Source organism: Mastigoproctus giganteus, chromosome 6 (assembly GCF_048544385.1).
Source record: "Mastigoproctus giganteus isolate SK-2022 chromosome 6, ASM4854438v1, whole genome shotgun sequence".
Classification (NCBI taxonomy): Eukaryota; Metazoa; Arthropoda; class Arachnida; order Uropygi; family Thelyphonidae; genus Mastigoproctus; species Mastigoproctus giganteus.
In genome coordinates this window covers 223,345,167-223,372,835 of record NC_143580.1, presented here as the reverse complement: position 1 = coordinate 223,372,835, position 27,669 = coordinate 223,345,167, and the positions used below count along the sequence as shown (strand labels likewise).

The window sequence follows — 27,669 nt, the reverse complement described above, 5'->3', positions numbered from 1 at the left end:
ATTTTTTTTCCGTTATTAATATACTGGCATAGACTAATAATCAATTGAATAGACCGCAGAATACTTTATTTTGGCATGCTTTTACAAAGAGAAGTATGGGTAGAGGTAATGACACCTACGAAAAAGTAGTAGTGTGGTGAACTAGTATGCGATTTAGCCTGGAGTACATGGGTTGAAGGACAGGAGGAAGCAAGCTGATATCATAACTAAACTCACTTCCTTGTATAATTTTTTTTTAATTTATACATTTAATTTATTTTGAAATATTATTATTAAAATATGTGACCATAGATTTGTGGTTAAAAAAGGAACTTTAAAATGAGAAGCAAAGTACTTCTAGTAGTGCAACTGTGGTCGATGAAAACGAACACATATTGTCACACTTCAAAGTGAGGATGAACAATCGCAGCCTTTTGTTCTCCAAAAATCTGAAGTGAAAAAACGGGAACCAACTAATAAAAGACCAAAACGAAAGTATGATGACAGTTATTTGATTTTTGGCTTTACATGTGTTGGAAATATAGATGCTCCTGATGCACAGTGCGTCGTATGTAATAAAATATTACAAAATAGTTCTTTGGATCCCGCTAAACATGTGTTCCGTGACTAAAAAAAGTTTGGGAAGCGCTGCCCTAAACCTTGGCGCAAACTGGTAAAATTAATTATTCTAAAAAATAAAAATCTTTGCTTTGGTGGGAGGGGGTGCCACCAGTCAATGTGGCCTAGGGATACACTATACTCCTGAGCTGGCCCTGAGTTTCTGTTTATTAATTTTAATTAGTTTTCATTAAAAATTTCCTTCCGTACTTTTCATTAAAAGTACATTGGACAGTTTAACTACTCAGAGGAAAAGTCAGATTGTCACCAAATTTTCAGCACATTTTGTCACTCCTTAGAGGGGTGGGGGGGAGTTAGAACCAGTTCTGGACCATTCCCTCCTCTCCTCCCACCAACAAAAAAAAAATAAAATATTCTTTGACCCATGAACAAAATTTAATGGCAATAGGTTAACCCATTTCCCTCTGAAGTCTCACCCTCCCAAAAAAAAAAATTGTTTCACATATCCCACTTTGTGGCCACTCACATTCACATGTGAGTGGCCACAAACATCGCATGAAGTTCTGATAATAGAACCTTTTCAGAAATGTAAAACTGTACATTACCTTACTTGTTTTAATGTAATTGTGATTTTTCACCTTGTAAGAATATATATATCCATATACAGTAAACCCCCACTATTTGCGGGGGTTACGTTCCTGAGAAATGCCGCGAATACTGAGTTATGGCTCCCATAGTAATAAAGGGGTTCTGTTCCAAAGTATGAAATATATAAGAAAAACTAGTCTAAAATTTTGTCTATTTATGTATTATATGTACTTTCATATGACTATGTACATAGACAGTACATAGTGAAATGCAAGCATATGGCATCGAAATGAAAATAAGAAACAATTTAATATTAAATGTAATATTTATTAGAAATTTCAAACAAATCTTTCAAACCAGCGCCTTTGCTATAGCTAAAAAACTTATCCCACCAGTGCTATCACCAGGTTTGCTAAAGTGTTGATAAAGGAGTTTTGCATTTTCACGAATGATGAGTGAACTTAACGGAATTTTATTTTTAGTTAATGCTTTTTCCAGTTTTTCTAATTTAACATCACGAGTTACAGAACAAATTTTTGAAGCAATTAGCACGTTTTCACGGACACTACGGCAGATCTTTTGATTGATCGTACCTTTTGACTCATTGATTTTATAATGTTTTGCCACTGAGAAGACACTTTCACCATTAGAAATTTTGTCCAATAACTCAATTTTATTCGCTAATGTCATCACCTTCTTTGATCTTTTCACATTTCGCTTGTTATTCGTAGCCATATTTTTGTATGTGTTAGAAAGAACTTGTCCACAATAAAGCCGCTTTCTTCCGTTAACACACTCGAAAAAGTCTGTTTTACACTGAAAAACGGTAGATTTATCACTTTTGTAAGCATATCAATTTATAAATTAATAATATTCAATTTATAAACATATAAATTAAAAGCAAACGACAAAACCTTCCATGGCAAGCGCATAACACATACTGAACAAGGATTAGCGAGAAACATCCACACTTGCGATTTTGTCACCCCCACCCACTGAGCGTTGTTTTGACCGGGAAAGATAATTTTAGCCACTCCCATGTTTTTTTATGGCGGAAAATGTTCACGGTGCTTTAAAATTCACATTTTTTTTAGATTTCATTTTATATTAAATCAGCGACCGCGAATAGCGGGGTTTACTGTACTGGTAGTTTCTGATTTTACGTTATTGATGTGTTTCTATGAGCAGCAATGTAAATTGTATATGTTTATTTATATACATTTGTGTATTATGGTCATATGTTTGGACTAACCAATTTAATTTAAGCTCTTATTATTAAATAAGAGCTTTACAAATACACACATACAGTACTGTATTACTGTAAAATGTTAAGTTTTACCGATTTATTACAACTGTTAGACAAGTATTATACTGCATACACACATCTGTTATTTACATAATGTATTATTCATGTTTTAAGAAGCTAAAGATAGAAGCCCAAAATGAATTTTGCTTCTACATTTCATTACAATAGCACAAAAGACCACTTAATTCTCGACTGAACTTATGTTTTGGCAATCTTCTGTGAGAATGGTCACCCCTTTCCCAAAGAAATTCATTGGTTATTTCTTACTACATGGACAATGTAGAAATAACCAATTCATTGGTTATTTCTTACTACATGTTGACAAAAGTTTGTCATCTCCTTTTAGTTGAGCTGTTTTACTTGCAGTGTGGGCTACATTTCCTGTTCCTCCTGTACTCTTACCTTTCGTTATTCCAATTCTATCAGATCCTCATTAGGTCAGCTTAGCATTGTTCAAGTCTAGAATCTCCACCATGTACTTCATCAAAGCCAATTGCCATTTCCACAATCTGTAACTGAATTTAAGAGTAGTGGCAAGTTTATGAATGCCATCCATCGTAGCTGGAATGATTTTTCTCGTGTAATGTGGCCTCCTTAATATTACAAAGGTTAACCCATTTCCTCCTGAAGTGCCCTCCTCCAAATATTTCACCTAAACATCCTTTTAATACAAAATTCCCAAAATTGTGGCCAGTCCTTGTTGCAAGTTGTGCCACAGATAATAGGATCTGATTGTAGCTATCACTCCTTGGTCCTTCTGTTGCAACAAAGAGGTCATATTTGTTGGCACAAAAACATTTATATATAGTCATCCAGATCTTCAGTGGTCAAGCACAGTCTCTGTTCTTGAGATTTGTTCCTTGTAATACTTTTTTGAGGGGAGACAAGTAGCAAAAGTTATTAGAATTTAAAGTTATAAATGTCATTGTATCCAAACAATGTAAATTGAAGATTGTGTGTATTCTTATGTGGTAATTTCAAAGCACATTAGGGTCCTATGATGAGCAAGTATAAGCACTTATGAGAAAAGCTGGGTATAATTTTCATAATATAAACTGTGTACATGCATATATTCTTCAGTGGTGATTATAAAGCACATAGTCTGTTATTGACAGGTTTAATCACTTTGGCTAAAAATAGAGTTGGGTTAAGTGAATGAATGCCCAACTCACAAAAGGTGAGGTGCAGGCCCAAAAAATTTTCCATTGAATAACAAATTTGGATATTATTTGAATTGATTTATTAAATTTTTGTACTAATTATAATGTGTATGTATATTCAGTTTTTTTTTTTCCCTTCTCCAGCACACCCTCATATATTTGCATCATAAAAATTTATAATTTCATCTTGTTGGTTATTTCTTACTACATGGACTTACACATTGCCATAATGTGTTAAATTGTTGTTTGGCCTTTGCAACCACTTCACTGCTTACTGGATTTTTCTTTTTTGATGACAGGTAATAGATATTTTTATGAAGTTTACATAATAATTTAGTAACATATTTCATAATTCCGTGTAGTGTAGTTAATTTAAATTTAATACTTTTTATAATTTGTGTATTTATGCAACTAGTTTTATCAGGGTGTCCCAGGAGGAATCTGCCAAAATTGAGTGATATTAAGCAAAAAAGTTTGTTTCAACATGCACCTGATGCTGGATGGTTGTGGAGCTATGGAGTTTTTGGATGGTTGAAAAAAAAAAAATAAGAATATGCAGAAAACACTTATTCATACCAGATATGTATCTGCTTATTCTTATTTATTATTTTTTTTATCATTCAAAACTCATAGGCATTTTTAAAATTCAAATAGCTGTAGCTACATACCTCGTAATTGGACCCTGATGTGAAAATTTTTTTGCTTAATATTACTCAAGGAATCAAACCCTAAAGTTCGTCAGATTCTTCCTCAGACACTTTATGGAGGAATGTATGTTCTTATTTATACTCAGACATGACCACTAGGTCAGAGGAGTCTACATTAATTATTTTGACAATGAGTACAATCATTAGCCATATGTAAACATATGGCTTGAACGACAGTCCACTTAAAGCATATGTTCTTCTGCATCCTCAAGCCTGACCACTCAGCTACATCAGGCTCCAGGATAATGTCTTGTTAGTGTGACATTGGGCTTAATGTAGCTGATTTGACAAAGTGAGAATGAATTAGTAATTTAAATCTGAATTTTCTTTGGGTCACCTAACTTTCTTAACTTTGGTTTTAGTGTAACTAACTTTCATGCTAAATTCTCTACAGTCTTTGTTTTGTTCAGAGATTCTTGTAGAGTTTGCAGGCCACTGCACAACAGCACATATCATTTATATATAATAATGATCCGATTTTTATATCTTTCCACACAAAACTTTGCTAGTAACTTGCATCGTTTTATTAATGGTCCATGAAAATTATAAAAAGATATTGCAATACGTTGTGTCCCTGCCTCACTCCAAGTGTAACCTTAAACCATTTTCAATGTTATCTTCAGTCCTCACTGCAGATTTTTTATTTTTAGACACCCTATTTATTCCCCTTATATCATCAGTCTTCCTGCTTTAGCTAAATTATTTTTTATATACCAGTTTTATTTATCTCTTTTTCCCATATATATATATATATATATATATATATATATATAGTTTTCATGCATATTTTTCAGTTTAATAATGAATTACCATGCTGATGGTCTGAATAAGGTTCTCTTACTGCTATTTACTCTCTGTTGGACCACTAAACAGTACCAATATTTTATCTAATACATACATGACATCACCATTTTCCACCTTAAACACAGTCCAATATATACAGGCAGTTCTTGCTTTATGAGTTCTTTTTTTTCAAGTATCAACAAAATCGAAAATATGAAAATTAATTGCAGTAAATGAATACTAAACATTCATAAATACGACATTTCAAACCACGAGCGTAGGTATGCAATATGTTACTACTGTGTATTGTATTGTATATCTGCTGTAATAGTACTGTACTGTATTGTATACTATACAGTACTACTACAGCAGAGATTATACAAAATGAAACAAAAGCGGTCGTTAATATTGCTAACCAATTCTAGCTTGAGGTTTCCACAAATGAAGTTACTGATCTGCTTCAAGCACATAGCACAGAGCTCACAAATGAAGACTACCTTGAAATGGCAAAATGTGAAGAAGCTGAGGAAGAAAAAGATTTAACAGCTACAATTCCTGTTCGTTCCTTCACTCTCAAGGAGCTTAACGAAGTTTTTCAACACACAGAAAAAGCAATTCAGATTTTCGAGTAACAAGATTCAAATTTCGAGCGCACTAGAAAAGTTGCCACAGGTTTAAAAAATGCTTATGTATGCTGTCGTGAAATTTATAAAGAGAAGATTGTTTTGGAAACTAACGCTCTTGAAGCATTTTTGATGAAGACACTCCTTGTGCTTCCAACAATCACTGTTGAACCAACAATGAGTGATGACCATCAAGTGTGCATTTAGTTGATGATGAAGAAGAATAAACATTCTTTAACATTTGTATGACATAAATAATTTCTTTACTATTATAATTTGCTTGATTTTAAAAGCCATGTTTTCATTTCTTTGGATAAATAAATCATTGTTTAAGCATAAACTATCATTTTGTTGACCTTTATTTAACGTTACTATGATCAAATTTCATTGTTGAGAATGTAACCCTTTATGAGTTTTCGCTTTACAAGCACGTGCTAGGAACAAATTAACTTGTAAAGTTGGGAACTACCTGTACATACACACACATCTGCTAATGATTATCCTATGTATGTACAAATTAAACTAAAAAAAAAAAAAAAAAAAAGTGATGAAAAATTTCCATTTGCAGAATCCAAAGGTTCTGTTGAATATAATTTGAAAACCACTGCTCTTGAAAATCATGAATCTTGTATATTTCTTAATCTGTATTAAAATATTCTTAATATATCTCAAAAGTTTTTTATCTCAGACTTCTTTTCATTTCTATTTGTCTTCTTTTTATATATAAAAAAAATTATTTTTTTAAAAAAAGTAACAAAAATTGCAAAATTGTTTGCCCCCACCCAATTAAAAATCTCACAAAACTCCAACAAGTTCTTGTGTACCCCGTGAAATCAGTTTGAAAACCTATACCCTTGTCTATACAGTGTTTCACATGCATGTATTGGCATTTTGATTATGTACTGTTTTTCTGTACCTCTTGTGTGTGCATGAAATCACACACAAGAGCACACGTGTGCTTTAATGATATAATTCATTTATATTTCTGTAAAAATTGGGATCTTGTTGTAAACAAACATTTTCACTTTATTATTTGATTGAAATCTTTGATTTCCTGGGTTTTTTTTTTTTTTTTTTTTTAAATTATTTTGAACAAGTAGTAGTTTGGGAGTCTAGACTGTATCATGTGTGGCTGGAACTTCCCAAATGAATTACTGCAACAAGCTCCAAGACATGCATGCCATATTGCATTGTTGGACTGAAAACAAACTCCGCAAGGCAAAGTCCAAATTCATGAATTTTCCTAGAATTCATGCCAACGTGGGAAAAAAAAAAAATTGATGCCCTCACCGTTCTGGCCGGTGCGCACACACTTTATAAAAAACAGATGATCAAATCAGCACAAATATCTTCTCACACTGTTTTAGTTTACAGCATTCACTAGCAGTAATGTTTCCAAAAAAATGGAGATTAAAATCTGCATAACATTTGAAAAAGTTGCAGCCTGGTGAACCTTACTTCACCAGCTCATATCACCTGCTTATATAACCACAAGATTTGGCCATGGAAAGACAATTGTGATGTGTTTGACAAGCACATCTACATCATCAACAGCAGTGTGTCTAAATACTATCATTGTAGAAATCTATTATACAGTCATTGGAGAAATGCAACAATCCAGTTTTGGGTTGTGATCCATAGGTTAAGAACCACTTGGGTAAACCAAATGTATAAACCTCTGATTTAGTCAGAAAATTTTCCATAATGGGTATGTCTTCTGGTTTGCTGATAAGTTTAGTTTTCTTCCATTTTTTAGTTTTAGAATATTAAAGGTTTTTTTTTTTTTTTTTTTTTAAGAATACTCAGATATGATATTTTGTTCGTTTATGGACTTGATGAATTTGATGCTATGCACTTAAAAGTTAAGATTAGATGGCTCTGTTAATGTTTAGCCTAAGTATGTGCCAGTATAAGTATGTGTTTACTTTTATTTCTGGACAATGATAGCACAAGTTGTTCTATGTGAGTATTCAGTCATTAACCTGGGAATGAAAAATGCTTAAATTTTATATGTGGAGAAAGTGTTATTTATTTTTCATAAAAAGTATCTTTGCCATGTAATGCTTACTATTTCTTCATTGTCTTTGTTCATTATCAGGTGTATTTGGTGTACATGCTTTGCATGTATAGCTTTATCTTATAAAGCTACAATTTCTGGACTGTCGACACAAGAATTTATTGAAGTAATCAAAGGCACAGTAATTAAAGATGTCAGAGCTTCCATTGCTTCATCTCTTAGACCAAGAGTTTCCAATCCTTTTTGGCTAGGAGCTAAATCAGATGAAATGCTGATGGTTGCAGGCTGCATTGGTTATTGTAGAAAGCAGGTTGCAAGCTGCAAGACCACTATTTCATTTCATTACCATTAATTATGCATTTTTCAAAATAATTTAATTTTTGTTATCTGTTTGTATTTATGGGTTTTTTTTTTTTTTTTAAACAATGTGAGGTATTACGGTGTTGTTTATTCAGTTGCTATGCGCGCCAGCTTTGTTTATGTGTATCAAGCGTGCCTCCTCATTTTGTAATTGTGCCTTATTCCCTAAAAACGAGTAAAATACTTAAAAGGTGGGAAAAGGAAGTGTCCTGGTGAAGACACTACAGATTCAGAGAGAAAAAGAAAAGCAATATGGATAGACAGAGGTGGACTGGGTAAAAAATTCTTAAACAGGGGAAAATTTGTAGTGGCTTCATACTAGCATTTATGGCCAAAATCACACTGGCCTCTGGCCCACCGGGGTTTCCCCAGTAAGGCTTATGGCCAGTCTGTCCATAGAGGAAAAAAATATGAAATTCTGAAACACTTTGAACAAAATGAAAGAACATGTGATATTGCATGTGCTACAGGCCTAAATGAGGCAACGCTGAGAATTAGAAAGAATGCAGAGAAAATAAAAAGACTTTCATAGCAGGAACAACTCAAAATATAATAAAATCCATTAGATCAAGACACAAAGAATTGGAAGAGATGGAATGGCTGTCATCTGTTTGGATAGAAAATTAAACAAAGAACAAGTTTGCTTATGATAGAAGAAAAAGCATTAGCAATATTTTATTATATAATAGTTGTAATAAAATACATAAGTACAGTCCATTCTGGTTATTTGGGACACATCAGGACTAGTGCATTTTGGCCCGATTAAGCGGCTGCCCCAATTATCCGAAGTTTCATGTTAATAGTTAAAAATACAATGTAACCCCCCCTCCCTTTTCACGTTACGACGAACTCAACATAGTAAAGTACCGTTCACTATACGATGTGCAGTAAGGCGCCGGTCATTGTGATCACGTTTGTGAATTGAATTTTAATTCTATTAAACAGCTATTCTAATTAGCGAAAATAGGAGGAATATTATCCCAGGCTATAAGCAAAGATATATCAAGCACAAATTTACCCTTTATTACCTTGCCAATTAAAAAATTAAATGATACGTGATAATCGGAATAATTAATACGTACTGTAATATGTACATACTAACTAGTTGATATTTCTGTTCACTGACATTTGTATATGGTTGTTAAAATTTAAACAGTAAAAAGATGAGCAATCAATAACAAAGAACACAGCACACACAAATTGCAAGTAACATGCATGATACGCACAAGTGAGAACGGAGTAACGAGTTACAAAGCTTCAAAAATAGGAATGAAGAGATCTGGAAATTAATTTTTTTATATGATTGAAGATTTCATGGAAGTTGTAAACACATTTCACCATAATAACCCACAGAATTTCAGCTGTCGGTGTTATTGCAAATTCAGTAAGATCGAGTTTACTGTCCATTTATGATATATTTCACTAACAGAAAAGCCCAATAAACAGGTGATTGCTAATTGTTTTTATTGTTTTATGGTTGTGACCTCCAGAATTTCGACCGAACCACGTGGTACCGTCTGAGACAATCGTAGGGTAATCTCCAGTGCTGCGGTCTCCTGCCCCGATTAAACGGCATGCTGTCCCAATTAAGCGAAGTAAACCCTGGCTATTTTCTCGATTGGTTTCTGTTTTTTAAGATTTGCCCCAAATAAACGGCTGCCCCGATTAACCAGTGTCCCAAATAACCGGAATCCACTGTATTTTTTAATGATTATTTGTGTTTGGTAATGTTTTGGTTACAAATGTGTGTTCGATCTTAGGTGGTCGACACCTAACCCTATTTTTCCCATAGGGCCTGTTATTTATATTGCACGAAGGTTTATAGGAACACAACTATTGTGCTATACAAGGACTGACTGTATGTATATTTTTATGTATCCCTTAATTTTATGTCATCAATTTCTGGATCAGAATTCCCAAGAATTTTTTCCATTTCAGTTTTTGTTAGTCAATATCAGGCATGAATGGCTGACGGTGGATAGGTCCTCCTCCAGCTTGGAAAATTTTCATGCTGCCACATATTAAAACCCGTGTGCTATTAGTTGGAAATGTATGAGATGGGCAGCAGATGCTGGACTAATTTCAAGATAATTCATACATGAAATGATATGGGTTTTACATCATTTCTTGTTTTTTGGTTGGTTTTTAAATGACCCCCCCCCCCCCCCCAGTCTACATATATACTCTAATGAAGTCCATACACAAAAAATTGAAGATCTGTATGAAATACCTATGAAATTTTTAATAAACACCCTTGAAGAAAAAAGTATTATTTTTATTATTTTTTATCTGTTATAGATTACTTCCAACTTGTAGCTATGTTACTAATAATTTCCCTTTGAGATATGAAATGCAGAATATTGATGACATTGAAAACTTAAATTTCAGTTTGCTGCTTTGTGGAATTATTTTATCCCACCAGTGATCACTAATAAAACAAGACTTGGCCATGGGTAAAATTTAAAAGCAGTAAGTAAATTTACAAATATTCATATGAACAATATATATCTACAGTTACTGGCCAAAGTTATTGCAAAATGGTCTGAGTTAGCCAATATTCACGAAGTGAATGGAATTTTGAAATGGCAAAAAATATCTAAAGTTATGTTGTTCATCCTTCTTTATTCCTCACAGTAATGCAGAATGTAAAAATGTTTTCAACTTTATAAAAAATAATAGAACCAAATTAAGATAATCTGTGTAAATAAAACTTTATGGTATTAAATTCAGAAAATTGTGATTTCGTTATGAATGGTGCTGATTTCCTGACGAAGGCTGAAATGGGTACTGCTTCTTTAAAGTGTTTGCCAACACAACATTAGATGAAAAAAACATATCTGGACTTTGTTTATCATATGTTTTCACAGATATATTTAAAAGTTTGATATTTTTAGTGGAGGTGTAACTGTTTGTCTTAATTTCAGTGCTGTTCCCCCCTCAAGTAGGATTAATGAGTTAGGTGCAACACAAACAATATTCTTGTTGACACTGATGTGACAATAAAATTTTAAAGTAGTAAAAGAAAGTCTGCTTATACAGAAAAAGAATAATAGGAAAACATTGAAAATCAGTGAGGCAGTGTCTCTCTTTGCAGATTTAGCATCTCCACAAATGAAACAATAGAATTGAATGAAAGTAAATTTTTCAGAAGTGATAATTCCAGAGTGCCAATGACTAACTGAAATGAAAATTAAGAGAGAGTAAAATGAAGGTTGCCTAATGAAAGTATATGGGAAAGATTAAAAGCAATTTGGCCACCAATGCCCCTTCTTTTCAAGGGGAAGCAACAAGGCACTCGAGTGGGTAAAGGGCAATATAGTCTTTCAATGATCCCCCTTAACCTAGTAGTCTAAATTGAGCAGCTATAGAAAGTCATGGAGTTTAGTGCAACACTGTTGTTACTATTACTATAGTTTGTTCTCAGTTGTATATATAGTCGCATTCATTGTTGAAAGGTTAATTTATTCATTGTTGAAAGGTTAATTTAAATATATAGTTTTTTTTTTTTTTTAAGAGAATTTGTAATTGAAGATTAGATTACTTTGAATTTATTGATTGATGTGATTACACTGTGGTAAACAGTTCATATAATTTGGCATAATGAACCATAGTCAACTCCAGCTTGGTCATGTAATGTAAAGATTTGGAATAGTCAGTAGAGTGTAATTGAACAGATTGGGGGAACTTTGTGAAAACATGTATTAATTAGTTAGTTATCATTAATTTTGATTGAAATCTTAAGAATGCCATTTTGAACCATGCTTAAACTCAGTTCCTGAGCCTTCTGCCTAAAGTTGGATTGTTAAAGCTCTTCTGTTTTTCTATTTCTCAAAGTTAGTAGGTATGCAAAAGCAGCTTCTGTCTGATAGGCAGGGTTGGCTTTAAGGGTAGATCACTTAAGCATTTGCACAAGAAACCAAGGTGCGGTGCCATTTTAGTTCAGCACTTCTAGGCCCAGCCTCGTTTATAGAAACTGGAATGCATGCACTAAAGTATATTCAGTCCATTCTGTACCAAGAAAATTCTCTCCCCCCCCCCTATATTTAAAGGATTAAAAGACAATTTGGAACTTAGATAACAAGAGTAGCTTGTCTAATGATTTTTTTTTTTAAATCTTTAGAAAAGAAATTTATCCAAGAACTTGAAGAATGGTCACATTACCATTATATATCATCAGTGTGTCTGATGTATTATTAAATTAGGCAAGAACTACTTAGACAAAATATTAAGAGAAAAATATGGCAGATACAAGAAGACGTGTAAAACTTTATGCCCTGAATGCAGATCGACAGTGGGATGATAGAGGAACAGGTCATGTATCATCTTCGTACGTAGAAAGGCTGAAGGGAATGTCTTTGTTAGTTCGAGCAGAATCAGATGGTAAGTTTTTTTTCTCTCTCAGAGTTTTATCAAAAAAGAATAACCAAATTGATTAACAAACTTTTTTTCATTTAATTTGTTGTTGGTAGTTAGTAATGCAATAGCTATACTAGTGTACATGAATATACCATGCGCACATGTGCTGTATCACTTAGTTGGTTCAGGGTGATTACCGCCAGTTCTCCAACCTAAGAGTTGAATAAAATCTGTTCTGTATCATAAAATAAATTCAACAAAATTAAAGCTTAAAGCTGTTTATAATTAAGAGAGTAGAATAAGTCACTGCTGTTTGCTGTGGTTAAATTCCTAAAACTAATGTTGCGGGTTCGAATCCCGCCTCGGGCTTGGATCAGAGTACAAAATGCAAAAACTATGGCCACAGAAGCCGATGCGCCAACAACTAACAAAAAAAAAAAAAAAAAAAAAAAAAACCCTAAAACTGCAGTGAATGAACAGTGGATCCATTCAATTTCCACATACATTGACGCGTATGATATGTACTGCATAAAAGATGTGTTCTAAATGCAAAAAAATAATTATTAGTATTAGCCATTACTAATTAGTATTAATTAGTAAGTGAATAATAAAGTAAACTGTGTGACTCCCTCCTTATTTAGGTGTCTATCCAGTTGATCTTTGAATTTCTCCAAGCTGTCAGCCTCAAAAAAGCTTCCTGTGATCTAGTTTAAACCTCTTTTCTTGTAACTTTGTTTTGATTTATAGTCCCTAATTCTGGAATCATTTATAACAGTGAAGTCCCCCCCCCCCAGACATCTCAGAGCCTTAATAGACCTTAATCAGATACTCTCTTAGTAGTCACTGCTTGGTTCTGTAGCTCACTTATTTGAAGTCTCTCCTCATATGCGTGCTCTTTGCAGATCTCACCAAGTGGGTTGCCCCATCTTTGGACCCTTTCAAGAAGTGTGAGTTTTTTTTTTTTTTTTTTAAGTGCAGTCTCCATACTTGAAGTAAACAAGTGAAAATTGGAAAAATTTCTTGCAATGAAGATAAATGGACTAGAACAAAGTTATGCCTGGCTGAAGTGATGAAATGATCAGACCCTTTAAAAACTGAGGAGTCTAAATAAAGCATTGTTATTCACTGGCAACATTAATTGCCTACAAACTGATGATTTGGTTGATAAATATAAAGGCATACTGAAAACATGTTGCATTTAGGGCAGAATGTATTTGGTACTGCAATTCTGCCTAGGTCTGAGAAAAGGATCAGTATGCTGAAAATTTTAACTCAAGAAATTGGGGAGTGTGCAATGCTTTTGGAGAAAACTTTTTGTTCAGCAGGGCCTCCCCTGGTAGATAGAGAGAACTTGTTTAGTAAGATGGAGTTCATTTTAACAAAGGATATGTAAGTTTCTTTGTTTTTGTCATAAATCTAGGGTGTAATCTGTAAATCTTTTACAGACCCTCCTTCCTTCATGAAACCTTCTCAGTGGCTTTTGCCAGTTTAGAAGTTGAGCCATTTACATTGAAACAGCTATTATCAAAAACATTCACTCTTTTCAAACCATACAAGGATGCTGCTGTTATCCCTTTGAGAGTCTCTCTCTCTCTCTCTCTCTCTCATATTTTGCCTTTTCCAGGAAATAACTGTGAGCATGCTTACATATACACAAAGCCAAACTTATATGAATAATTGAAAATGAATAGTCTAATTTAGTAAGAATGTCCATTAGATAATGTGCCGTACTCATTATCTAATGGACATTCTTATTGTTATTTGCATATCTATCCATTTGACAATCCCAAAGAGAGATTACTAACATTGATTGCCAAGTTACAGGTGGGAAACACAAACATCAGCTAGTAATGATGTTATTTCTAGAATCTAAATATTGAACTAACAGGCTTCATAGCCAGTGTCTGTTGTCTTTTGAAAATTGATAAATGGTGATCATTTAGAAACCATTTCACTTTGATGTAGCACTTTGTGCTTGTGCATGTACTTATACTGAAAAAAAAAAAAAGTTTACTTTCTTGTAAATTGGCGATATAACATAATCACACTTATATATTGTCAGCAACTTTTTCAGTGATATTGTTGCTCATAATAAATTAATGGCACTTCAACTGAATTTTTTTTAAAATTTGCATTATATGTTGACTATGATATAGTGTTCGGTGTAGTTGATTGGTTCTTCAGTTGTCATTTGGTTAATGCATTTTTGTTTATAAATAAAATCACAAATTTGTCATTTGACATTACCTCAGGTATTATAATGTTTGAAATATTCACAAGCCTTATAAATGGTGATATGTGAAATTTGAATATAAAATATCAGTGTGTTGCATTACTTTTTTTAAAAAAATTTTGCTTATTCTTAATTACTTTTTGTGTAGTTGGGGTTTTCATTTAATCTTTTTCTCCCCCTTCTCTTAAGGTTCTTTGTTGTTGGAGTCAAAGATACAGCCAGATACAGCTTATCAAAAGCAGCAGGTAGTATAAATAAATTTGTTTACAATAAAAAATATCTAATGCTTATAAATTTATATATTTTTTACAATAATGCTCATAAATTATAATAAAATATCTGTATAACAAATGCCTGAGTAATGAAATATTCGATATAACTAAATCACTTCCCATCACTTGCTAATTTACGATGTATTTATGTAAAAATTGTTCATTTTAATGAATATCATTGTAAGAAAAACATCAGTTTAGTGCAAAAAAAAAAAATCCTGTTATGAAAAAATATAATTATTATAATGAAATTCATAAAAAGAAAATCCTTAAACAATATGATGTACACTTTTTGATCTTTGGTCTTTAGCTTCTGACAGTGCTGCAATGATATGGTGTACCAACTGAGCAGTTAATTGCCTGCTCCAGATTAGGGCTTTTGATCTGTCTACCTTCCTTAAAGTCTTACTTGAGTAATTTTGGAACTTGCAGGGGTTGTTTACATGAGGTTAGATCTTTACAGTTATGTTTGTTATAATTTTGTGTGAAGGAGGACAGTTGTTTACCTTATATCATCTGAAATTTGCACTTATTATATCTTGTTCCCATTCAGTGGAATAAAATATATTTCAGCATAACAAAATTTCATTATAGCAAATATATTTTGTTCGTCTGCACGAATTTGTTATACTGACATTACACTTTATATATTTTTACAATAATTCTCTTGTGATATCAGTATGCTTTTTTAATCATTTTTTTTAATAAAGAAAAAGGAAAATATCGTATCCTATATAATATCCGGTTTTTCTAATATCATAAGAGCATTATTGTAATCTGTAGAATGCTGTGTTTTTTTACGTTTATTTTGTGAGCTTTGTATCTGACCTGAAAATACATGAAATATATAAAGCCTTCATACATAGCAGAATCTCTCCTGAAGTTGAGTTTTTACCTAAGGATTGTTATCAGAATTATAGTGCTTCCTTGATTAGTAAGATTTACAGATAAAACTGTGTAACAACTTAAGAATAATGAAATAAACATTGTTTACATTGTACATACTAAATTTTTAATGTATTGACATTTGAAGAATAAAAAAAAGAAAGTTCATCACCAGAGTGACCAAACGGAGTTACAAAATGACATTGATAATTATCAGCTTTCATCTATTTAGATGTCATGTGGAACGCTAACTCTATTCAGTCATTCTAACTGATAGATTTTCTGTTTTAATTCTTGAAATTATATAAGTCCATTTTATGTTTTTAGTGTAGTATATTCTGAAGTCATTTGTTTTGTTCTGTGTAATGTTGTTAAGTGGGAAAAACGTTCTTGTTTATACTCTGGCACGACCACCAAGTCAGTGGAGTTTACAATAAATCAGTCAATACAAATGTTAATCGTATTTAGCAGTCACAAACTTGAACCCCCAGTCCACTCAAAGAGAGTGTGCTCCTGGCCACTTGGCTACGTCAGGCACTTAATCAGAATTAAGTTCTTAACAATATTTCTTAAAATTTTCTGTCTCTTCTGATTTCTTGCATGAAAATTAAGGTTTTGGAATTTTTATGATTTTGGGTATTCTGATTATGAATGTGACTTTTTTTATTTTATTACGCCAAAGGAAGTTAATAAACTATAAATGGAGAATGAAAAAGACCTGGGGTTAATTGTGCAGTCAGATATGAAGTTCTCTGAGCAGTGAAGATGGGCTGCCAGAGCAGGTCATGAAGTTTTGTCAATGATATATAGGAACTTTGCTAGCAGAGACAAAGAGGTGATTATTTCTTTGTATGAGGCAGCGATTCCCAACCTTTTTGACCCACTGAGTCCTTTTTAGAATCAATTTTTATGGAGGAGCCCCTTAGGCTTACCCTATGTTTTCAAGCTAATAATATTTAAGAGTAGTGTTACGGGGGGGGGTATAGATAATAAGGAAGTGTAAAGTAAAGAGATATTTAAACAATTGTACAATGTCCCTGCAATAAAATTATATTTTAAAAACTTTGAAATTTACCATAATATCTCAATTTATTTTTAACTACCACAAATACACATGATATTGTCAAAACTTGACTATACATAAAAGTTCTCCCAAAGTTCAAAAAATCAAACCATTTGCATTACAACAGATTTTACATTATTGGTGAAAGCAATAATAAGGTCCATACAATAAACTCAGTTCCTCCAATTTAATTATTGCATCCAATTCGATTTTTAGTTCGCTGTGAGATGTCAAATCTATGAGGAGCTCGTATTCTGCTGAGTTTAAGCTAGGTGGTTTTTTGTTCACGCTGAACACATTCAATACCCAATTAAAGTCATCAGGCACCTTGCCTTCTCTTGAGCTGTCGGAAAATAATGTTCAAACGAGTCTTTCAATGCTTCGAGATGTGCCTGAATATTTTTCTGTATTTTTTCTTGAATCTTGATATTATTTTCGTCCAAGAAGGTTTTAAGAGGAAAGCAATCAATATCTTCCTTTTCCATGCACTCCAACCAATACACAAGTTTCCTTTTGAAAGAAGATACTTTGGCGATTGCATCAAAAACTGTGGCTGTTTTTCCTTGCAATGAGAGATTCATTTCGTTCATTTTGCTAAAAATATCAGCTAAGTACACCAGTTTGCACACCCAGTCTCCGGTGCTCTGCTCTGCTCTGCCTCATCTGTCCGTCTCGTACTACAATAATTTTGAAGCTAATAGCAGCAAAATGACTGAACGTCGTCTGCTAGAGAATGCATAAAATTCAACTTGGCAAATTTTTATTCAGAAAGCGATTTCTAGTTTTCTAATTCTTTAATTTCATTCAATTTTTATCTATTTTATTTTCCTGGAGTGGCCGCGGAGCCCTTAGGGCTCAGCGGAGCACAGGTTGGGAACCACTGATATAAGGCAATGGTTGGGCCACACCTTGAGTACTGCATACAGGTCTGGAGGCCTCATTTTAAGAAAGATGTAGAGCTGTTGGAACGAGCACAGAGAAGGGCAACAAGATTGGTGAGAGGAACAAAGGGGGTGCACTTATGAAGAAAGGCTAAGTTCTGCAAATTACAGTGTCTGCAGACTAGGCACCCGTGAGGTGATCTGATTGAGATCTATAAGGCAAGGCCTTGAATGTTTTGAGCAGGCTCAATGCTGATGGGATACTTCCGCTTACTCAGATTAAGAACCAGAGGGTGGCACAGATTCTAATTGAGGAAACACAGTTATAGAATAGATGTGCGGAAGTTTGCCTTTAGCCAACGGGTGGTTGATTGCTGGAACAGACTTCCATCTGTTGTTGTGGAAGTTGATAGCCTTAAATAAATTTAAGGCTGAACTAGACAAACATTTGGGGTGACCGGATGGGTGAAATGGGAAGGTTTTTTTTTTTTTTTATTGGCTGATGCTATATAAGCTTGCTTTCTTGCATCATATGCTTCAAATAATGTTAATGCTAAATCATATCAGAAAAACAAATCATTTGAGCACATTTGCTACCAAGGAAGGTAAATCAAGACACTTTAAATAATTAAAATTTTTCAAATATGTTTTTCAGGGCAAAGTATTGCTTATTAACAGTGAGGCTCTAATTCATGTCTAGCAGGCCACTTTATTCTGATATAGTACTGTCATATTAATCTACTGGTTCATAGATAGAGAAAACAGGATGTTACTACATATGAACTAAATGAGCTACAGAAATTGATGACATTTTTTCTTGATTGGGAAACAGAATAACCTTCAAATTTCATTGCGTTGTCAGTGAATGGATGCATCTCTGCTGGATGGAGAAGACTGCCAGCTTCGGCAGCATTCCTAGGGTTTTGTATGCTCCTATATCGGTTTAAAAATAAGCCCTTTTATTGCCAAAAGTGAATTTGAATGACCCTGGCCAGCCTCTTCAAAAAAAAAAGATCATTCTCTCACTTTCCCTGAATCCAATGATGCTCTCATAATAAGTAAGCTAAGAGTTTGCTTACTTCCTTTGCTGCCTCCCTTATTATAATTGGGTAGATCACATCCACTCCAGTTGTTTTTCTTATGTGTTACTTCCACAATTTCTCTTCCACTTTCTTCTCGGTTATTACAAAACCATTTAGCTCCTGTTAGAATTTAATAAACTTCTGGCATCTACTTCTCTAAAGAATTCCTCGTGTGTGAATGATGTAAATGCAAAATATTCATTCGGCAATCATGATCATCAATAGTCAAACTATCAATAGCAAATGGGCCAATTTGATTCATCCCCTTCCTTCTAGCATTTATATAAGTAAAGAAGTCTTTGCATCTTTGCCAAAGATCTCTCATAATCTTCCTTTGCTTGCCTCAACTTCCTTTATGACTTGATTACAGACTAGTTTATGTGTATCTTGGTCTTCTGTATCATCTGATAATTTATATGCATCCCATGCATTTTTCTTTCTCATTATGAGTCTCATTTAGGTCAGCTGACATCCAGTTAGGCTTAATCCTTGAACAGTATTTCTTAGTTGGTGTGAAAAGCCTAGTAGCTTCTATGATTAAATCCCTGGATGCTTCCCATTTAGAATTCACAGGTGATAACATCATTTGGTCCCACTGTATAGAATTTAAAAACTATCTGAGACCACTGTAGTCACCTTTACTAAAGTAAAACCCTTCCCTTCGCCCTTGATGGTATTTACATCTTTAAGTAAATCCTGCATCCATACACTGCCACCTAGTAGTTGTTTTATCTGCAGGCTCTTAATGCCTGAATAATCACTGCTGATAATCAATCAAGAGTATTAATTCCTCTTGTTGCCTCTCTAATATGCTGCTATAGAAAACAGTCATCCAATAAATCCATAAAAGTCTTGCTAATGTGCAAGTGACCAACCCACAAGTTCCAGTCAAACTCTGAAAAATTAAAATCCTCATTACAAGACATTTTGATGTACTAATCCACTCTATTTCCTTCTTCTTGACTAAGAGCATAACCCCCACCCCCTCCTATCCTTTCTGCACGCATTGAACTCCCCATATTTAAATTTTGCATCCCTTATATCTGAGTATCACCATGTCTCTGATATCCCAACAATATCCAAATTTGATATTTTTACCAGCACTTCAAATTCATCAAGTTTATTTGTTGTGCAAGTATACATCACCATTTTGTGTATAAGCATACACTGAAAGGACAGAATTCATAGGATTCCTTGTTCCTGGGCAACATGATGCTATCATCCCTCTCACTAGCTGACAAACCACCACTTGGCAGGTATATAGGTACACTGCATTCATGTATACAGTAATCCGATGTTAGTATGGATAATCATTGTGAGTTAACCGACATTGAAAGAGGGATGATAGTGGGTGCCTGATGCATGGGTCACTCTGTCGCGGAGGTGATACAAAAATTGCACAATCCCCATTCAACAGTATCGAGAGTGGATCAGGAATATGCCATTTCCGGAATAACATCTCGTTGTGGATAGCGCCCCCCCCATGTGGGCCGAGAAAGGTGGTAGATGAAGGTGGCTGTCGACATCTGTTGCATTGTTTCAGCCAACTGGAGAGCGACAGTGGCACAAATCACTGCCAACTTTCAATGAGGGAGTTTCCAGAAACGTCTCCATCAGGTGATTAGCCACAATAGGTTATAGCAGCTGCCAACTCACCACTCCTATTGCTAACAACATGACACAGGACTCTACGTCTCATATGGATGAAACAACATTGGCACTGGACCTTGGATGATTGAAGAATGGTTTCCTGGTCCGATGAGTCCCATTTCCAGCTATTTTGAGTGGACGGGAGGGTGCGTATCTGGTGAAAACTGCATGAAGCTATGCACCCATCATGTCAACAAGGAACTGTTCAGGCAAGTGGATAGTCGGTAATGGTCTGGAGCGTGTTCAACTAGCACATGTTCGGACCTTTGCTACATCTAGATGCATCTCTGAATGGTCCAGGTTGTGTCTATCCTTGCGGACCACCTGCATCCCTTCATGGTCATTGTACATCCACAGGGCAATGGACTCTTCCAGCAGGACACTGCGCCACCCACAGAGCCATGGTGAAAAAGACCTGGGCCTTTTCATGGTTCGAAGAGCATTCCACAGGTTTTACCACCATGGAATGGCCTCCCTGTTCACCGGGCACGAACCCTTTGGAGCATCTTTGGGATGCTGTGGAAAGGTCCATTCGAGCTTTGGCTCCTCCACCCAGGAATGCGATGGAATTATGGACAGCAGCACAGCAAGCATGGATGGAAATACCTGTGGATTGCTTTCGTGAACTAGTGGACTCAATACCTTACCATGTGACTGAGTAACATGATGTATACCATCAAGTAATCTGGACGAAACTTGGGCCTACCCATGGGATACCTAGGTAGGTATCCCATGATTTCTGTCCACTCAGTGTACATGCTCCTGTTCTTATTAAGTACTTAATTTCCTACTCTTAATGTCATTATGTGCCACTGTGTACAACAATATCAACTTCTGTGTAAAAGATGATATCTGCTGTACAACATCATCAACTTTTGCCCCTGGCAGACATACTCTGGTCCTATTCTGCCTATCCTTTTTCACAATATATTTCCGTTCCCTTGACAGTAGAGTCACTTGCAACAACTAGGTCCTGTGGGACCAGTGCATTCTACCTTGGGGGTTGCCACTGTGCTGCCTGGTGTTCAAGTGCAAGCTGTGGCATTGAGGTGGGCAGATCAGACTTAATGTATTCTCTCACTTTAAATCTTTCAAGGGCATCCACCCTGTTTTTCAAGCACTCATAAAGGCCCATAACGATGCTGTGTTGGTACCTAATATCCACATTTTTTTCATTGAATATCCACAAAGACATCCCCCTTTGTAATATCATGTCCCATTCCAGATAGATCTACGAACATCAAAGAAGCAGTATATTTCATAAGGCCGTGATTCAGAGGATACCCCCCCCACACACAGTTCTGTCCTGACTCAGGGCACTCCCACTAATTTGAGACACTTGTTTTGCTGCTCTAGTCTGAGGCACGATCACCTCAAATTCAATTTAATTAAGAATACATCACCAAATTAATATACCTAATGCAGTAATAACACTATACACCATATTATGCAACAATAATACGTATTATGCTGTGAAGTTTACATTATTAAATATATATATAGTGCAATATCAAGCTTATGCTGTATGTATTATGTTATTGAGCTTCCAGTATATGTATTTCCTATCAAGCTTATGATATAACTTATATTATAAATTTTACATATAACAGTATAGCATAATACTATTATGCTATACTGTTACATTTGTAAGTTGTAAGTAATTATAATAGATAATAAATTTATCTAGCTAATGCCAATCTATATGATTTGAACTTCGAGCTACCTGTTTGCTACCATTAAGACACCAGAATTCCCTTACCACGCACTCAATACTGTAACAATGGCAGAAAAATTTGAATGTTCATATCAGTACAAAACAGTGGTGTCAGAAGTCGACTGTGGTTTCTTAAGCATTTATAAAGAATAAGTAGCAAACAAATTCAAAGTAACAAACAACTTTATTAGCTAAAAAAGAAAAAGTACGCTAACCTACATTATTAGAGCCATGAGTTACTTGTTTATCACAATTAAAAACTTATAGTTCCACTACTGTGCACTATACTACCAGTTATGCAGTACTGACTGTATTTACTGCAAATGACCGATAGAAAACTCTACAAATGTTGTGTGTTACTTACTACACGATAAACTTAAGTTATTAAAACACATGTATTGCTATAAATTATAGTTTATAATCCTCTTTCTAATACTAATTACGCTGCTACAAAACTACGTAGAAACCTCCAAGTGTTTCCTGTATCAATACTAAAACAGTGATGGAAAAATTTAAACATTCTTATCAATACAACACTGACTGCAGTTTTTTAAGCAATTACAAGGGCCAAGTAAAGAACTAATGCACCAAATTAATCAGCTAATTACAAATAAATACTACACTACTAATTTTAAATCAGAAATTACAAAAAACAATTTTATCTCACTAAATAAAGTTCCACTTAGTGTCTCCCGAAAAAGCTTCTAGTTCAGTAGCCACATCAATAAACTTCTGCTGCCCTTGGAAATTAGGCATCTGAGATAGGACCTCGTTGGAGTATCTAAGACTTTAAATGGATTGAGTAAACTGAATGCTTAGTTCATCCTTAGTCTTTCTCTGCCAAACCACACAAGGGACATTATATGAAAAAGGATAACTGCAGGATGGATATGTGGAAATTGACTTTCAGCCAGAGGGCGGGGTGGATTTTTTTTCCTTTTTTGCTGATGCTGTCTAAGCTTTCTTCCTTACATCCTTTGCCATTACCAATACTAATCATATCCTTTTTTATATTTTAGTTATCTTTATCATATTGACATTTTAAGGTATAAACTGAGTAGTTTTTTTTTTTTATTGCATGTAATTTTTAGCTATGCATATTTAATAAGGGTTTTATTTTTTGTATTTGTAGGAAACATTAATAGTTTGGTCTGAAGGGGACAATTATGATTTAGCCCTCAGTTTTCAAGAAAAAGCAGGATGTGATGAAATATGGGAAAAAATATGCCAAGTGAGTTTTTATTTCAACTGAATTTCATTTTATATATATATAAATTTAAATTGGAAAAAAAAAAAAGAATGAAACATTCATAATACAGATTACAAATTTTTAGAAAGTTGCTGTTTGGAAACAGGACATCAGCTGTTTTTTCGAGTTAAAAGAATTAAATCCCTCTCATTCTGAAACAGAGGGGTGGAATGTACTTGTCAAAGACTGTATGAAATTGTATACCCTGAAATGTTACCTGTGTATCAACCCAGTTGATAATGTAGAATTTACGCATCACTTGATGAGCCAAAACTATAATCATTGTACATGGTGGATGGGCTGTGCTCATCCATACCTCTACCCTCAGTTTCTAGTCCCTGTTTTAAACTCGAAATACTTATTACTACTATTATTATTATTTATTTATTATTATTTTTTTTCTTTCTTAAATGTATCGTCTGTTATTTTATATTTTCACATAACTTGCTTCTTTATATCATTTGACTTTGTGCATATTGCCTTAAGTGTTGCCCATAAATATTCAAATCAAATCTTTTACCTTGAAGGAGTCTGATATTAATATACACTTTGCAAAAATAATTTTAATAAACAAGTGAAAAATGAAAGTGCAGTTGATTTTTGTATGTATGACCATAAGCTACTTACATTATATAGTAATTTTGAAATTCTTGCAATGAATGCAATCCTAAAAAAGCAATGTTCTTTTAAGCTGCAATTTATAGGAGACTATGGTTTTTAGTATTGATTCAATTTTTATTTCTGCAGCAGTGGCACTAATGTTCAATATAACAATAACATAATAAGAAATAATTTGGAAATTTAAACGAAGCTTCCGACCCATGAACTGCAGAATTTCTGAGTACCCAACACATTGCAGGACTCAAGTGTACTCCAAATAAATAAAGTGACAGAAGGCTGTAAACATCAGGGTTATTAGTTGTGCAGACTAAACAATAAACACTATACCAATCAGTAAAACGAATGCAACATTCCTCATGATAGTCTTTATCACTGTCACTGTGTCAGATAGTAGCGTTAGTTCTATATTTTGTTAATGAAGTAATGGCTGCATTAAGCAAAACTGTCCATTTTGCTATTCTCAATAACAGTGCATCATATAAATACAAGTTCTTGAGTTGTGTTGAGAACTTCTGATAAAAAGGATTCTCTACGCAGTAGTTGATCACATAATTGGAATACAGTTATGTGATCTGGAATGCAGTGGCCTTCCCTTTATTTTATAATTTAGCATTTCATCATCATATAATCTACTGATATGATAGGTTGAAGAGCAGATTAAGCTGCAGAAGACTGGATAATTGATGCATACCTTATTAAAGGTAAAATATATAGAGAAAAATAATTCAAAATAACAGCTTTATTTGGTGACTTACAGAAAATCAACATTCAATAAACAGATAAACAAACCAACGTCCTTCTAAACCAGGGGTTTTCAATGGGGTGGTATTGCCCCCAAGGGGGCGAAAATTGGTTTTTGGGGAGTGAAAAAATCATGGATATTAGAATGGTTTGTGGTCCTCCAAAGTTCAACCCTATCCGACAACATTTATTGCTTAATATTTAATTTCTCTCATTGGGTTTTGTGTTCCCCCTGAGATGACTGATTTCTAACATATAGATATTATATTAGGAGTGAGTGAGAAATTTTGATAAAAGGAAGATAGTGGGTGTGATTTAATTCAACCACCTTTACTTTTCATAGGCATTAAATGTGCTTTCAGAGGTAATGTCTCTGCAATCCTTGGCATTTGCACCTTTCCAACAGCTGCAACATTGGTGCTGTGTGTGGCGTGTTTATTTATTTATTCTTTTGTTTCGTTGGTCAATATATGAGTCATGGATGGGACGAGGAAATGTTTCAGTCTATTGTTTCTACTTTCTAAGTGACAATTAGTGCTGATTTATTGTTTCCTTGTGGAAGTGTTTATTTTTGATCCACAATGCTTTTGTGAGTGACATGGACTATGAGAGTTAAATAAATAAAAAAATTTTATTATTTAATTCTTTGTAGTTATTCAACCCATCATCAACATTCCAAGTGCTGAAAAGAATTTGTCGACAGTATCTGGATGAATATCTAGCTTATGGTTTTATTGAAAGCTGATTCGACTCAAGGCAGCCCATGTGTCTTATGTGTAATAGTTCTTTTTCAAATGAGGCTATGAAACCATCAAGACTTTTAGATCATTTAAAAAGGAAACATCTTGATAAAGTTGGTAAACATATTGAATATTTTAAAAATTTAAAACAGAATTTTGAACAACGTAACACTGTTACTTCCTTATTTAAGACGCTAACAAATGATGATGGAATGATTGCGCCTCATAAAAATTTCAGAAACCATTGCAAAAACTGATACATACAGTTGTGCTCGTATAGTTGTTGAGACTGTTATATGACCCGCATTAGAGACTGTAATTTCAACAGTGATGCATTAAAATCCTTCCAGTATTTTAAAAGTTGCTCAACAATTCAATTCGAAGACGAATTGATGAGATGTCAGTTAGCATTGAAGAACAGCTAATTGACAACTAAAAACAAGAAAATTTTCTATTCAGGTTGATGAATTCACAGTTACTGACAATAAGGCCCTTCTAATGGCATATGTTCATTATTTTGATGATGATTGTAAATTGCAAGAAGATATGTTTGTAAAATCTATAGAAACTGACTGTACTGGAGCATACAATTTTGCTATTGTAAAAACATAGTTTGATGAAAAACAAGTACCATTGGAAAATTTGCTATCCTGTGCGACTGATGGTGCTACCTCCACAATTGGAAGAAGGCATAAATGTTTTTTAGTCCACCTAAAGGAAGTGTGTCCCAAAGTTCGTGCTGTACATTTCATTGTCCACCGACATCATCTGGTTGAAAAAAATATTAGTCCAGTTCTTTATCAACCACTCAGTATAGTTATTAAAACAATCAATAAATAAAGTCACATAGCAATTATGATTGCATTTTCAGAAAATTTTGTATTGATAATGAAGAACAGTATTTGAGGTTCTTTTAAATACAGAAGTCAGATGGCTTTCTAAAGGAAACTGTGTAACAAGATTTGTAAGCCTTTTTGATACAATAATCAGTTTTTTACAATGTGAAGGATACACAGATTTAGCAAAGGAGATCAGCAAACAAAAAAACAGTATATACTATATGGCTGGATTTTTCGAAAACTTAATGAAATAGCACTTCCAACTTCAAGGGAAATTAATTACGGTGATAGACTGCAAACACGTATTAAAAGCCTTCACTGAAAAACTGGAAATATTTGAAAGCAATTTAATGAGAAAACAATTTCATAGTATGCAAGAGTTAGTTGGAATCAATGAATCTCTCACCGAGAATGGTCTTAAGAATTATTCAGATCATTTGGGTTCTTTAAAAGATGAAATGAAAAATATATTTTCAGATTTATTTTCTTTTGAAGTGAAGCCATGGATGTTAAATGAAGAAATTCAAGAATTAATTGAATCAAAATGTAATGAAGAATGCAAATATAAATTTGAAAAAGGTGGAATAGCTGAGTTGTAGGGATCAAAAACAACTAAACTTCTTTATCCAACAATGTGGTCTGATATGGCCATTGTTCTTCTTTGTTTTCCAACATCTTATATGGTTGAAAGTGGTTTTAGTTCAGTAAATAAAATATTAACAAAGGAAAGAAACAAAATTGATATATGTTGAAGGTGAGACATTAGAATTAAACTTACTACCATTATACTGAACATCGAACTGTTAGATAAGAAGCATCAGGCTCGGAGACCCCATTGAATAAAAATAGTAAGTATAAAGTATTTTCTTGTTTAAAATTTCATGTTGGGCGATTAGGGAAAAATTGTCTAAAATAAAAAGCCCTTTAGGGGACGATTATTAAAAAAGGGTTGAGAAACACTGTTCTAAACAAACAGTATAGGTGTAATGAGTTTAGTATTCAGAATTACTGCTAGGAATTTAACTGAATATTGGAAAAGGTGAAACATTATTGAATATCAGATTGAGTGGCAGAGAAGAAACAGTGCAAAACTTGATATGTTTCATTTTAGGTGAATGAATAACTAATCCAAAATCATCCAGATAACCAAAAAAACTGGCTCAACATTAAATTTTATTGGACTGATACAGCACCACTCATCTTTTGAAGATGATGTAACCATAATGGAAAACATAAATTAT

At 33.9% G+C, this 27,669-nt stretch overlaps 1 protein-coding gene across 1 annotated transcript in view; it reads left to right on the top strand.

Moving 5' to 3' along the window:
* flfl (serine/threonine-protein phosphatase 4 regulatory subunit 3 flfl) overlaps positions 1-27,669 on the top strand; it is a 283,664-nt gene that overhangs the window by 107,132 nt on the left and 148,863 nt on the right. The window contains exons 2-5 of the mRNA XM_090376738.1: positions 3,757-3,911; positions 12,223-12,482; positions 14,881-14,936; positions 23,371-23,469. Coding sequence (XP_090232864.1) covers positions 12,341-12,482; positions 14,881-14,936; positions 23,371-23,469 — 297 coding nt within the window. The 5' untranslated portion in view covers positions 3,757-3,911; positions 12,223-12,340. The remainder of the gene's footprint in view (positions 1-3,756; positions 3,912-12,222; positions 12,483-14,880; positions 14,937-23,370; positions 23,470-27,669) is intronic.